The sequence below is a fragment of the Eubalaena glacialis genome, chromosome X (assembly GCF_028564815.1).
Source record: "Eubalaena glacialis isolate mEubGla1 chromosome X, mEubGla1.1.hap2.+ XY, whole genome shotgun sequence".
NCBI classification, from domain to species: Eukaryota; Metazoa; Chordata; class Mammalia; order Artiodactyla; family Balaenidae; genus Eubalaena; species Eubalaena glacialis.
Window position 1 is genome coordinate 102,371,420 of NC_083736.1, and position 16,105 is coordinate 102,387,524.

The following is a 16,105-nucleotide window of genomic DNA, read 5'->3' on the forward strand; positions in this document are numbered from 1 at the left end:
GAGAAGCGCAAATCAAAACTGAAATGAGATATCACCTCACACCAGTCAGAATGGCCATCATCAAAAAATCTACAAACAATAAATGCTGGAGAGGGTGTGGAGAAAAGGGAACCCTCTTGCACTGTTGGTGGGAATGTAAATTGATACAGCCACTATGGAGAACAGTATGGAGGTTCCTTAAAAAACTAAAAATAGAACTACCATATGACCCAGCAATCCCACTACTGGGCCTATACCCTGAGAAAACCATAATTCAAAAGAGTCATGTACCACAATGTTCATTGCAACTCTATTTACAATAGCCAGGACATGGAAGCAACCTAAGTGTCCATCGACAGATGAATGGATAAAGAAGATGTGGCACATATATACAATGGAATATTACTCAGCCATAAAAAGAAACGAAATTGAGTTATTTGTAGTGAGGTGGATGGACCTAGAGTCTGTCATACAGAGTGAAGTAAGTCAGAAAGAGAAAAACAAAGACTATATGCTAACACACATATAAGGAATCTAAGAAAAAAAATGATTCTGAAGAACCTAGGGGCAGGACAGGAATAAAGATGCAGATGTAGAGAATGGACTTGAGGACATGGGGAGGGAGAAGGGTAAGCTGGGACGAAGTGAGAGAGTGGCATGGACATATATACACTAACAAATGTAAAATAGATAGCTAGTGGGAAGCAGCCGCATAGCACAGGGAGATCAGCTCAGTGCTTTGTGACCACCTAGAGGGGTGGGATAGGGAGGGTGGGAGGGAGGGAGACGCAAGAGGGAAGAGATATGGGGATATATGTATATGCATAGCTGATTCACTTTGTTATAAAGCAGAAACTAACACACCATTGTAAAGCAATTATACTCCAATAAAGATGTGAAAGAAAGAAAGAAAGAAAGAAAGAAAGAAAAAGAAAGAGAAAGAGAAAGAAAGAAAATTCTTTTTAGGCTTAGCCTGAGCCAGTGTACTCAAAGGCATAAACAAAAAATAAACAAGTACACACACACATGCACACACACACACAGCAAAAACTCAAAAACCATCTATAATAGTGCTGTCCAACAGAAATGTAATAAAAGCCATGTATGTAACTTTAGATTTTCTGATTTTCATTTTTAAAAGTAAAAAGAAATAGGTGAAATTAATTTTAATAATATATTTTATTTAACCCAACATATTAAAATATTTTTATTTCAACATACACTCAATATAAAAAGCGTTAAGGAAATTTTTTTTTTCTTATTATGTATTCAGTATCTGGTGTGTACTTTTCACTTACACCTTACATCTCAATTCAGACTAGCCACATTTTAAGTGTTGAATAGCCATCATACTGAACAACAAAGACCTATATCATAGTTCAGTGATTTTTAAACTTAAGCAAGCATCAGGATCACCCGGAAGGCTTGTTATAGCCCAGATTGCTGGGTCCCACCCCCAGAATTTGATTCATAGGTCTGGATAGAGTCCAAGAATTTGCATTTCTAACAAGTTCCTTGATAATGCTAATGATGCTGATCTGGGGACCGCACTTTGAGTACCATGGCCATAGTTATTTCAAAATCCACCTTTGGTACCATTTTACCCCTGCATTAATGTGAATGATCAAGAACCAACCCTAGATACTGTGGTTGCTGTCATTATTTTTGGTGTTATTGAAATTTTTCACATTGCAAATCACCATTTACCTGTTGGTTGAGATTGAATAATTATTTATGTAGATGAGTATTCCTTAAATCTTCATGTCTGTTATTCTCTGAGTGCTTCTTTCCAGGAGGCTGAACAGGAAAGAAACATTTATGGGCTTGCTTGTACTTAGTGAGTATTTGCAGAGCTGTATTTATGCCATATCCATATGCATGCTCTGATCTTTAGGCACAAAATAGCCCTTTGCTGGTTGACAAACTGTCAGTCAACACATTGACAATCTGCCCGGTACCAATTCAAGGCGTTAATAGCAATTCATTTGATGTTTAAAATATACTCATTGATTTCAAAAACATTGAACTTGAAAATGTTAAATGAATAGCTCACTGTTTTTGAGCTCAGTGGAAAATAAAAGGAATTTTTCAAATTTCATGGTGCTTAAATCCTGACCTGAATTTATCTCTGAATGTGGGCAGGTTCTGGCCACCAAATTGTAGATGGTTGTGTGCATTTGTAAAAGATGAAGTTCCTTCCTATCCCTACATGCTTAGATAGCTTATCCCCCTTTTCTCACTTCTGAAGAAAAACAATGAGGAGTTAATACCTGGTCTTTAAACTTTGTTTTTCCCGTAAGAGTACAAAAACAGCATCAGAGCCTCCGTTGGCTCCTCCTGTGTCTGAAGAAGAAGATGAAGAAGAGGAAGAAGAAGAAGACGACAATGAGCCGCCGCCAGTCATTGCACCGAGACCAGAGCATACGAAATCAGTAAGTCCCAAGTGACCGTTTCCAAGTGATTCAACAGATGTCCTTTGGCATAGTCCTAGAGTCAGAATCTAGTTAATCACCTTGTATCTGTTGAGCATCTATGTTCCCGGCACTAGAGTATAAGATAAAAATTTGGTTGGGGTTGCTGTTTTGAGGATACAGATTAGCACATGACAATTAGAGAATACTACCAAGCAATATACAAATAAGTGCTAAATTTTAAAACTGCTGCAGAAGTTAAGAAAGAGAACAGAAGCCATGGGAATCTGGTAGGAAGAATTGCATAAGCAGAGGCACCAAGACCACAATTAGCACAGCATGTTTGGGGGCCTCAAAAGACTAGCTCCTGAGAGCTTTCAAGGGCAGTGTACTTGAAGCAACTTAAAGATCTTTTTTTGATAGAAATCACTTGTCTTTAAAAACTCATTAAAGGTTGAGGGGCAGGGTGGAGGGAGGAATGAATAGGTGGAACACAGAAGATTTTTAGGGCAGAGAAAATACTCTGTGTGATACCATAATGATGGATGCATGTCATTATACATTCATCCAAACCCATAGAATGTACAACATTGAGTGAACCATATGATTGATGGATTGAAAGTGATGAAAAATAGGGTACTTGAATATCATAATCCTATTGGTCCACTCTCTGTGTGGCCAAAAATACAACAGCCCAACTCTACCTTCATTATAGTTTGCTCCTCTAGTTCCTCCTACTTGACTTCTGTAGGTAAATACAGTTTGGTAAGTATCTCTACAGAAACTGATGGCCCTGGAGCCTGCCATCCCATATAAAAGATAATGGGAGACAGAAAAGGCATTTCTGAAAAGAAAGACTCAGAGGGGAAGGCCAAACATAAATTTTGAGAATTAGAAGAGACATATCAGGCATAATCAGACCCTAAAACTTTAGGAAAGTGATTTAATTGTCTAAGGTCTTACAACTCTTTAGTTACAGAATTTTCACTAGTATCTGTATCACCCGTACCCAATTAGTGATTTTGGATTCAAGGAACATTGAATTTATTAATGATCTACAAAAATGGATACTTCTCAAGTCATTATTGTAAAGGATACATCTAATAATTATGAAAGTACATGATAATAAATCATTGTGTGTATGTGTAAAAAAAAAAGAGTGAACCATATGTAAACTATGGACTTTGAGTGATTCTGATGTGTCAATGTAGGTTCATCACTTGTAGCATTATTTTGGTCTTTAATCTGTAACCAAATTTTTTGTCTTTAAGATCTACACTCGTTCCGTGGTTGAATCCATTGCTTCACCAGCAGCACCAAATAAAGAGGTCACACCACCTTCTGCTGAGAACGCCAATTCCAGTACTTTGTATAGAAACACAGATCGGCAAAGGAAAAAATCCAAGATGACAGATGAGGAGATCCTAGAGAAGCTAAGTGAGTTGTTTTTTGTTTTGCCATCATTAGTTTCTTCATGAGAGGGTTTCTCCACCTAGAGTGGGAATTGAACCTTTAAAAATTTGAACCTGCTTGCATGAACTCCAGGCTCCCTGACATCACAAGATGAAAAGTTTGAGGCTCACTGTGTATTCCAGATCACCCCCTCCCTCATACTCCTAATTGCACAGAAACCAAGCATTTTCACTTGAAAAACATCAATTAAGGTGAAAACTTCACTAAATGAATTATGTAGTAAGTTTTATTTTAAGATTATACCCCCAAAGGGGATCAGTCTGATGAAAAATATCTTATGATCATACCCCAGGGGCCCCCCACCTGATCAATCATGATGGATAATTCAACCTCAAAACCCAGCACAGTCAATCAAAGTGGGTGGCCACGATAAAATTGCCTTTTCTCTTAATTCAGGAACATTGCTATGTGGACAGGGAGGCAGGGCCAGCAAATGCTCACAGCCTCCTTCCTGCAGTGTCATTAGTGTACCCAGTGTACCCAGTGTCATTAGTGTACCCAGGCTTGTGCATACACACTCGCTCCATTTAACAAAACACTCCTCTTCCACTTAGCTTTCTGGGTCAAAGAGATTTAAAAAAAAATCCTCTGTTGAAAAGAGTCAAAGTTCTGTGAAGCATATTCATTAAACTCATACTACAAAAGCATCTAACAAACCACTAGTTATCTACAGTTCGTGCCTCCAATCTGACTAACTCCTACTCATCCTTCAAACCTCAGCTCAAAAGACACCTCCTCAGGAAAGCCCTCCTTGTCTCTCTCAGTCTGAGTCAATGGACCTTCTTTTCACTGCCTTTATTGCAGCAAATATCACACTGTACTTGTCTGTCTCCTTCACTAGACTGGGAGCTCTTTAAAGACAGAGATTGTGTCTTCTTTTCCCTTACATCCAGCTCTAATAAAGTGCCTGGTACAGAAAGGCACTTAACGGATGCTTGTTGATGGAATGGGTGAAAAAATTAGCAGACAAATGCATCTTTACTGGGTTCCTACTTACCTGTTCTATGCCAGAGTCTTTGGAGGAAACTATAGAAAAACAATTTCCTGATATTAAGAAACTTACAATTTTATTTGAAAGATAAGATTTAATAGTGTGATACAATTAGAGAATAGGAGGTCATCTTGTTTCATGCAACTGTCTGTCTAAAAGAACTCAGGAAAGGAAGAAAGCAGTGCAGGCTATAGGCCACAGGAAGACTCTGCAGAGGTGGTCGTAGGGCCATTTTGCCCTCCAGGGGACATTTGGCAGTATCTGGAGACATGTTTATTGTCACAGAACAGGGAATGCCACTGGCATCTAGTGGATGGAGGCTAAGGATGCTTATAAACACTCTATAACGCAAAGGGTAGCCTCCTTCCTTTCCCCTCTGCAACAAAGAATTATTCAGCCCCAAATGTCAACAGTGCTGACGTTGAGACAGTCTGACACAGAGGTATTTGGAAAGGCAAAGGTTTGGGTTGCAGTTGTCAGCGCTCAGAACTGGAATTGAGGGACTTTAGCCAACCGACTTTACTGTACATGATTAAACATGCCTCTAGTGCTAATACCAACTATTTCCTTAATAACAACAGCAATAATTCCCATTTATTAAGTGCCTTCTCTGCTGACCACTTTACATACATTATCAAGTTTAATTTTCACAGTAATCCCTTGTGGTAGATTTTCATAGCCTCATCTTATAGATCAGTGAAAGTAAGCCTCAGAAAGCTAAAGTGACCAGATCACCAAACTAATGAGTGGCAGAGCCAGAGTTGGAATTCAAATCTGTTTGCCTTCAAAGCTTATACTCTTTCCATTACCCACTTTGCTTCTGCATTTGCCAACTGTCTATTTGTGTAAAAGGGAAGGAATAAAGGAAAGAATTGCCTGGATAATTTCAGTTCAAGTATTCAGACAATTGCCTCAGGTTTTTTCCTTTATTTTACATGACCTGTGAGATTATATCAGATTTTTAAAATCTAGCAGCCTCGCTTTAGTAAAATTGATTGTTTGATAACTGTTTCAAGTCTCAATAGATTTATTATAATGAAAATACATTTATAGCTTTCTTAAGTTCACTGACAGAGAAACAGGCATTATTTTGAGGCGGAGGCAAGATCTTGTTTTGCTTGCAAACTGTAATGGTTCTGGAGCTGTGGTTTTTATAATTTGTTATTTATTCTGCCCTACACTGAGCAACATGATGAAGAGGGAAAAGCCATGTTTGATTACATTTTTAATTGAGAATTAAGTCAGCTTTTTCCTCTATTGGAGAATGCTTAGGCCTAGAGAGAATCTTTTTCCCTCCAGCCTGTGGGCCACCTGCAACTCTCAACCCTACCTTGTGCTCACAGATGTCGGCAGGCACACCTGCCAAGAAATGGAGGAGTGTTTTTCACGAAGCAAATCCAGGCTGAGCTTTACTGCAAAGTCTGCAAAGTCAGTCTTTCCTGCTTCTGCTTCACCATCACCCTCTCTGGGCCCTGTCTCTGCCACTTACTCGCTTATATAACCTTAAGCTAGTTATTTAACCCCTCTGAACCTTCATTTCTTATTGGCCAAATGGGGATGAGAATCGTAACTACATTTTAGGACTCTGCCTATAGGATGGATTTTATGTAGCCCAACCTATGGCTAAGAGGACAGGTATTGGCGTCAGAAAGGCCCAGATTCAAATCACAAGCCCATTGCTCCCAGCTGTGTCACTTTAGGCAAGTTATTTTAACTTTTCTGGACCTCTTTTTCCTCATTAAGAAAAATGGGGATAATAATGGCACCAACCTTATAGCATTATGATAATTCAATGAGAATAATGTATGTAAAAACCTCCAGCAACAGTACTTGGTACACAATAGGTGCTCAATAAATGGTAGTTACTATTTTATTACATGAATATAAAGCCTTAATAAGATAATACAATAGGACAGACTTTGAAGTGAATCATAACTGAGTCTGAGTCATAGACCCAGACCAGCTGTGTGTCCTTAGACAAGTCACTCAACTCCTCTAAAATTTAGTGTCTTCATCTGAAAAATGGAGATGATTGTACTGGTATAATGGGGACTTTGTGAGGACCAAATGAGGCAAAGTATGTAAGAGACCCAGCACAATGAATAGTTGCTTAGAATTATTATGCTGTTTTTTCCACCATGAGAGCAACCGTATTTTTCAATATAAAAAATTGGGGCCTAGGATCTTCAGGGGGGACAGAATGTTTGAAACTAGCAATAATCCCAGATGTATGGGCCCTGTACAGAAATCACTGAGGAGGAGGAGCTTGGGGAAGGAGTAAAGGAGCCTGTACTAAGAGGCAAAGGAGAGGGAAAAGGGAGACAGGGAGGTAGGAGAATGGCCTACGGCCCATACCAGGGTGGACCCCACCATAAGCGTGCGGAGGAGGGGAGGGCGGCCTCACCTTCAGTCTCAGAGATCTGATTACTATGATGTGGGCAGCCCAGACCACAGAGCTGTCAGGCTATTCTTCTTCCACACAGATACTGATTGTGGGAGCCAGACCATGGGATCGTTAATGGGTGAAATGAACAGATCATCTTTCAGTTTTACACAGACAGATAGCCTGGGTCTGCCTTGTTCACTGTGGTCTGGTCTGAATCTGCTGGAAAATAAAGAAACCCCTACATTTTAGTGACATTTTCAAAAGGTGCTGACTGTCAGCAAAATTGTACAATCACCCCCCCCAGTCCCTCCCCTCCCCCAGCATTCCCCGCTCAAAACTCTTTCTCCGAATCCCCCCTCAGATAGAACTAACATTAGTTTAGAGAGTTCTTTTGCTTTTTCTCAGAAACCAAAACCTTCATTATGCCAAACAGACAGTCTTTTAATGCTTGGAGTTCAACTTAGTTTATTTGATATGTAGGAGAACACATTGCTGGACTTTTCTGTCACTGAAACCACATCATGAACCCTATTTTCAAACACTAGTATTTAGTGATTTCTTAAATCCTTGTACTTTAAAGTGAATGGTTGGAAGTTGTTCTGGTATTGCCATCATTTTTTCCTCTGGACTCTGAGTTGCTGATTTTTGTCTCTTTATGCCTATTGTGTACCACTGTTCTTTCCTTTCTTTAGTATAATTTATGAACACAAATTATAATGGCTCTGATGAAGGAGGTCACTGTAAAAGCTTGGTTTGTAATTCGGAATTGTACACAAGGCCTCCTGTTCACTTGCTTAGCAGCAGTAGATGGCAGCACACACTCTCCTGTGACCGGTAATGGGCATGAGGACGCCATTTTCTTTGAATGGCAGTTAAATTCAGAAGCAGAAGCGCATCAGAATGGTTGTCTTTTGGTAATCCTCATGAAAGGATTTATTCCCAGTTGTTGTTGTTTTTGTTTTTATCCTGCATACCATGGAAATAAAAGTTGAATAATTTACTGCCATAAAACCTCATTAATAGAGACACAGATGTAGAGAACAGATGTATGGACACCAAAGAGGGAAAGCAAGGGGTGGGAGGTGGGAGGTTGGATGAATTGGGAGATTGGGATTGACATATATACACTAATATGTATAAAGTAGATAACTAATAAGAACCTGCTGTATAAAAATAAAATAAAATAAAATAATAAAATAAAAACCTCATTAACTAAAGCCTGCCGATTGGAATTGGTCATAATTCAGAAAGTGGCTTGGGCTGAAGCTTATTTGCTTTTGTTCAGTCTATGGAAAAGAGTTTGCTCAGCAACTTAATAGTATAACTTTCTTAGAAGACTTTGCTTAATAAAACTGTGGTTTCGAGTGACTTTAAAATCGTCATTTCATTAAAAAAAATTTTAAGTTCCAGGTCCTTACCCATTCATAGCTGGCTTGAAGGAGGGTAGTTCTCAGTGATGTAGAAATCTGTGAGACAATTTGAAAAATGAAATAGCAACTCAGAAATCATTAGATTGGTGGTATTCTATAGAGATAGCTCAAGTAAAATACATTCTCTAACCCCTGCCTTAAAATGCGGGGCATTTACTAAATGAAATTCCTAATTTTATTTGAGTTTAATTCAATAGACATTTATTGAGTAACCAATGTATTTCACATACAGCATTATATGAGGAAGCACTGAGGATGCAGAGATGAATAAGACATGGCCCCTGTCCTTACGACACAGTCTATAAGGTTATGTCAAATACATAGATATAGATAGATGGTGTATTAAGTACAGAGAAGGAGAGCAAGAGCAAAAACAAGGAAAAAAGCAAAAGAGGAGGCAGAAAGAGAGAGAGAGAGAAAAGGTACAATAGCAGTACAGAGAAGGGAAATTATTAACTTTATTCCAAAAAAATCAGGGAAGGCTTCCTAGAGGAGGCATAACTGAAGCTGAGTTGAAGCATGAACAAGGACTTGCCAGGAAGAAAACTTAAGAAGGACATTGCAGGCAGAGAATAGCATGTAAAGAAAGTATAAAAGTATATGGTTGGGAACGTTAACTTATTCAGTGCCACTTGAATATATCAGTAGAACTGGTGGTGGATATGGGGACTGGAGTTTTAAGAGAGGGAGCCAAATCACTAAGCAGGATCTGATCATGAGCTACAATTCGTTTGTTATGGTGAGAGCATAAGGTTCTAGTGGGGAAGTGGGGAAGATGAGATGGAGAATGAAGCAAGAGCCAGATACAAAGAACTTTGCATTCCATGCCAAGGAGTTTGAGCTTTACCCTGTAGGTGTTGAGGAAGCATCCAGGACCCCTGAACCAGAGAATCACGTGATCAGGTCTGCACTTAGAGCATCCTGACAGAGGTGTGGAGCCTGGACTCGAGTGGGCAGAGGCTGGAAATTCTGAATCCAGTTAGGAGGCTGTCGGAATAGCCCAAACAAAAAATGGTGAGGGCCTAACTAGAACAGTAGTGATGAGGAAACGACAGATTCAAAAAGTATCTAGGAGGTAAACAGATACAGGCCCAGGACTCAGTGGGCAACCACACGTGGGGAGTGAAGGTAAGGGATAAGTCAGGGTGACTCCCAGATCTCTGACTCGGGCTACTGAGTAGACAGATGGTAGTACCATTGACTGAGATTGGGAATACAAGAGGAAAAGAATTATAACGACTCACATGTTGTGAGTCTTATTTAACCTAACTGAAACATGGACTTCTCTTACAAAAAACAAACAACAACAAACCTAACAACCATGGATGAACAATCCATGAATGAAACATTTAATTTATTATTTTTTTCCAGGTATACTATCTACTGGTAGGTCTGAATTAAGTTGTTCACTAGCCCAGAAAATAGATCATGTCTAAATTAGCACGAAGTATTGTCTGTAGCACACAGTTTAGCTCTTGAATACATATTTTCTTGTTCACATTCATTTAGTCAACAAATTCAGTGGCAGCCACTGTTCTGGGCACTGAAGTTACAGGGATGAAAAGACAAGCTTCCTGCCCTCAAAAAGAAGCATGTAAGTCTCATTAGAATGATCAGAGAAGAATTCACAAAGGATGACTTGATATTATACTTAAACAATAAATAGGAATTCATGGGTTTGATAGGAAAGGGAAAGGGGGAGCATGTCTAAAGACCAAAGCCTTGGATAGTGATGGTGTTGCTAGGATATAAAGTCGGAGGGATGGAGAGGAGAGGAATAATATGAGGTTAGACTGGTTAGGTAGGAGCTAGATGCTGCTGGATGGTAAAGGGCCTTCTATGCCAGACTAAGAAATTTGAAATTGATCCTGTAGTAAGGGGGAACTTTTGACGATTTATGGATAATGGAGTGAAATCACTCTGAAGTAGGCTGACCTCACATCTCAGTTTATCCGAGACAGTCTTCGTTTATGAGTTACATGGTTACCCTATTCCAAAGGCATTGTGGAAAAGGAATTAGAGAAGGCAGAGTTTAGAGGTAGGTAATGACTAGCACAATTGTTTGAACAAGAGATGTTGAGGACCTGAACAATGGCAGTGGCCATGGGTATGAAGAGGAGGGAATGGATAAGAGTGACAATTAGGAGATAGACTCCACAGACCTTCTCTGGATTAGTTCATGTGTATAAATCTTGTTATACTAACTGACTCTACACTTCTTTGAATAGGGGCCATGTTAGTAAGATATAACTTAAAGGTAACGATACTGATGTTTGCTTCCATAAGGAAAGAAGGGAGGGCCAGAAGTATCCAAATAAATGATTCCCTTCAAAGTAGTCCACCTGAGACCTTATTCCCACGATGCTGCCATGGCACGGAATTTTTCTGTACCTATTTGAGCATTGCATTGGAGAGGCAATGTCACTTCCTTTAGATTTATTCTGAGTGGTGGCAAGTATTGATCCTCTGAGTAGTGGACTTGAAATTTTGAAATTGCAAAAAACCAATATTTTTTCCCAGAGCCAAACATGATAAATTAATGGTTTTCTTGTGTGGCTTGTAAACTTACTCCACAGTGTTTGGAACAACCTATAGAAACAGAAAGTAGATGAGTGGTTGCCTAGGGATGGGTTGGTAAGCAAAGAGGGGATCAAGAGTGACTGCTAACAGGTACAAGATTTCTTTTTAGGATGATAAAGATGTTCTAAAATGAGATCATGGTAAAACTTAGTAAATTTGCACAACTCTAAAAATTTACTAAAAGCCATTGAATTGTACACTTTAAGTGAGTGAACTTTATGGTATGGAAATCATATCTCAGTAAAGCTGTTAAAAATGTTTGGAGTGCCAGTAGGGTCCTAGGTTCAGGGATGTATGGAGTTTTTTTTAGGATTTTATTTTATAATCATACAAATTTTTATTAAGGTATAGTTGTTTTACAATATTATATTAGTTTCAGGTGTACAGGGATGTAAGTTTTTTAAAACAGTAAGCCTCATTACTTTATGATTAACCTTTATTCTTTATTAGAGCCATTCCCCATCCCCCATCGCCCTTAGTGCAGCACTGGGTGCGTATTAATTGCTCAAGAGATATTTGTCCAGCAAAACTGAATGTACTGTAGCACTCAATTTTACTCCAATTCAGAGAAGATAGTGATTTTATTAAATACTATGTACAAGTCCTTAGATGTTTTTATCTCCTAATCTACAGTATCCTTTTATGGGAACTTTTCATAAATGTTGGGTTATGTTCAGTCCTTCTTGTTTCCCAAACATCATCAATTTTGAGTATAAGCATCTGGGTTACTACTACTAGTTTAATTAATATATTACTGTTTGTTACTTTAATAAAATATATCGTTATCCATATAAATTATAGAAATCACATAAGAATATTGCTCTAATATTTTATTTGTCATTGACTCTGGCATCTTAAATTTTAATATTAAATAGAGGAAAATCAATCAATTTAAATCTCTCTCTCTCTCTCTCTCTCTCTCTCTCTTCCCTCCCTCCCCTCAGGAAGCATTGTGAGTGTTGGTGACCCAAAGAAAAAATACACAAGATTTGAAAAAATAGGTCAAGGGTAAGTGATTATTATGTGAACTATCAAAAGATGAACACCAGAGACATATATTAAAATGCAATAACAGCTTGAATTTCTGGTAAATTATGCTTCTCATTTTCTAGGTTATATTCATGTTTTGCATTCTTAATATTGGCCTTTCTGGCTGGCAGACTGTTAATTAACCCAGAAACATATCCTGCTGGAATCTTCACTATTGTTAGGTTAACAGTGAATTATTTACAGATGCTTTCAACCCATAGAGTTAGACGATTCAAACCGCTTCCTCTAGAAAAGCAGTAGAGTTATAGAAACCTCTAAGCTTGTATGAAAACCCCCTTTATCCCTGTCCCCCTCTACATCTGTATGGCTGTTATGCTTAAGATCCTGTTTTATTCTCAAACTGTAAAGTGACAGAGTGATGGTAAGGAAGGTCCTTATTGAATGATCCAGAGGTGGGCAGAGTTGGCTATCTGAGTAAGGAAGAAATAGATCAATAATCCCTAAATGGGATGGAGTGCATCATTTTCACTTAGTATGCTAGTAAGAATAAAGATTCCCAGGCTCTACTGCCAGAGATTTGATTCAGAAGTCTGGAGCGGGGCCCAGTAATCTGAACTTTGGAACAGTTCCTCAGATAATCCTGACCATCAGCTAGACCTGGAAACCAGGGGGCTAGATCATTCACCAGAGCTAATGGTGGGAGTCACCAGTTCTACAAGCCAGCTGTAATTAGGCATGTTTCTCAAGCCTTAATGTGAAACTAAACAGGAGTGCCTGAGTAGGCAACAGGGTTTGAAACAGGGAAATGTTTTGTTTAAAGAGAAATGAAGCGTTCTAAAGGGGTGTCCTTAAATGGGAAATGAGACAAGATATTTAGGTGTACCAACAACTGTATGCCAGGCACCCCAGAGGTCTCCTGACTGAAACAAGGGGCTGGGAAGAAAGGGATACAGCTAATGTGCCTGCAAAATTGTGCTAGCCCCTCAGCCAATGGAAAAATCGTATACTGTATATAAGCTTGACTGTTTTTGTGATTTTTTATATTTTATTTCGTTTTCCCCCTAGCTTTTTTACTAAAGTTTCTTTTGAAGTTGCCAACTTATCTCGGGAAATAAGGGAAAACATTCATTAGACATTTTGGCTAGAGGGTAAGAGGGACACTTCTTGGGCACTGTGCCTGGTGGGAATCAAGGTGAGAAGACCCTAAGAAGGAGGCAGAAACTAAGGGAGAAATATATGGCCAAGTGTCTTCTTGCAGTGGAAACCGTAATTTTGCTGCATTTAAACTTTCTAGGAGGGCAAAATATATACCTGTTTGTGCTCTTGCTTCTTTCTTTGGCATTTGCTATCACTGGTATTCTCACGTGCTCATAAAAAAAGGTTTTGTGGTCTCTAGAGGGCCCCTAAAACTTAACAAGTCAAATAGTATTTCTGCCCATTGCTCTAGGACAGTGCTGTCCCCTAGAACTTTCTGGGCTGATAGAGATGTTCTACGTCTGCACTGTCCTATATGGTAGCCACTAACATGTGGCTATGGTGCACTTGAAATGTGTCTAGTGCAAATGAGAGACTGTATTTATTTGAATTAATTTATTTGTTCAGCACACACTTATTGAACACCAACTGTATGCCAGGCACCGTGTTAAATGCGAGAGAAACAGAGCTCACTACTGATAGTGTGGGCCCTCAAGGAACTTACAATCTATAGTGATGAATGCTTGAAGAGGCTAAATAGGGTACCTTGGGTGACATGCCTACTCAATTCACCTAAGTGCAGGGCAGGGCTGGCTTCTGTAGCCATTGTTTCACCTGGAGTTTTCCTCCTTAACTTCTAGTGAACTAGAAGTTCTAGTGAACTGGTTGTTTTACTTAAGTCAGGAAGCCGTGCCTTCTCAAGTCCATGTACAAACCTCAGCTCACTTTCTTTTTGTCCAAAAGGTTAACGCCACAAGGCAGGTTAAAAAAACACAGTATTTTGTACTAAGGTGACTTGGAAGGCAAAAGTTACCTTTTAGATTTTAGTTTAATCTAGTTGGATCTTTGATGGAGCTAACAATAGGAAGTGACACACAATCCATAGAGAAGTAGCATTCCAGACCTTTGCTGTCCAATATGGTAGCCATGTGGCTATTGAGCACTTGAAATGTGGCTAGTCCATACTGAGATATGCTACAAGTATAAAATATGCACCTGATTTCAAAAAGTTACTATGAAATAAACAATGCAAAATATCATATTAATAAATGTTACATTGGTTACCTGCTGAAATATTTTACATACATTGTGTTAAATAAAATATATTATTAAAATTAATTTCACCTTTTGAGCTTTTTAAAATATAGTTTCCCCCAAATTTAAAATATGGCTCACATTATATGTCTAATGGACAACACTGCCCTTGTTGTGGGTTTAAATGGGAGCTATTTATTTATTCATAAAGTGTTTTTATATTCGGAGTTGTCTTTTGAGGAGCGGAAAATGTTATAATTTTGTTTTGATTGCTCATTCTCACTTAGACCCAAGTGAGCCAAAAATATCATTGAATTTAGAAAAGAAAAAAAGTAAGAGATGGTTTCTGGGAGATACTAGGTAATGAAGCAAGACTGATTTCTCCAAGAGCAAAGATTAGGCTGCCAAACAACTTGGCATACCAAAGAGATTTCCCCTCCTGGTTGTTATTTATGCTTCTGACCTCTGAAGGTGCAAAAGGAAAGTTCTCTATTTCTGCATACCTTTGTAAAGCCTTTATAATCTAAAATGAAAAATCAAAGGAGAAATCCTGCTTGCCGCTGCGGAAAGGTCTCTTTTATATTCCCAGCGAGTTCATCATTTTCAAGAATGATGAAACCAGCAGAGAGTTCACTCATAGACCCCATTCAACTTTTAAATAAGCCCTTAGAGGGTGGGGAGTCTTTTTGATTTATCCTTTTGTCGCCTTTACTGTCTAGCGCAGTGCTGTTGTACTTGGTGGATCCCCCCAAAACAATTTTGTACAGTTTCGATCAACAATCAGAGTTCATTTGGCCAAGCTCAGGGATTTACAGAGCTTCCCCTGTCTGCTCCCCCCATCTCTCTGGATCTGTTTTTGCCTCAATAAATATTTGTTGAACTAATGAAAATGTTTGTCTTTCTAGCTCTCCCTTTCCTCTGTCCTCTGCCTTTTCATGAGTATATACATGTGTATCTTGCTCTTTCTGTCTCTGTCTCTGTGTTTTGCAGTGTGTCTTTAACTGTTTCTCATAATCACTAGATCAGCCTCACCACATCTGATTTTGTTCTCCTTTGGGTATTTGTGTGTGCTGCATGTCTGTCTTTTTCATCCATGTTGACTTCACCTTCTGCCCATTTTCACACACACACCCAACCAAAATGGTCATAATATAAAATCAAGATGTAATTATGTAGCTTTTTAAGATATAAGCTAGTAACTTAAATCTATGTATTTACTGTAACTCTATCATTTATTTAATTAACAAATTATGATTTTTTTTCATTTTTAGTAGATTTTTGTTCTCTGTTCTTAATTTTTAAAGGGAATGAGCAAAATATTGATCTATTTCTTTCTAGACCAGAAAAGAACCCACTTAAATTAATTTTTCTTTTACTTAAATTGCTCTCAATGGATTTTCCCATGAATTATTGACCAAGTTAGATAAACTAGTCTCTACTCTCAATTTATAGAGTTTTTTTTTTCTTTTCATTGATGGTGACATTCAAACCTATGTCCGTAATCATTTGGAGCTGGGAATAATCAGCCCCAGTATTCCATTTTTAGCTCCCTGGAGCACAGCAGCTTACTCTTGGGAGCCGGATTTGAGAGGAACCTCTCCATTAATCACCCTCATCTACTTGGAAAACAAAATTT

At 38.6% G+C, this 16,105-nt stretch overlaps 1 protein-coding gene across 11 annotated transcripts in view; it reads left to right on the plus strand.

Moving 5' to 3' along the window:
* The window catches only part of PAK3 (p21 (RAC1) activated kinase 3), a 272,619-nt gene that overhangs the window by 220,239 nt on the left and 36,275 nt on the right, over nucleotides 1-16,105 (plus strand). For all 11 annotated transcript variants that reach the window (XM_061179278.1, XM_061179267.1, XM_061179272.1 and 8 more), the window contains 3 exons: nucleotides 2,280-2,411; nucleotides 3,662-3,827; nucleotides 12,195-12,258. In XM_061179278.1, coding sequence (XP_061035261.1) covers nucleotides 2,280-2,411; nucleotides 3,662-3,827; nucleotides 12,195-12,258 — 362 coding nt within the window. The remainder of the gene's footprint in view (nucleotides 1-2,279; nucleotides 2,412-3,661; nucleotides 3,828-12,194; nucleotides 12,259-16,105) is intronic.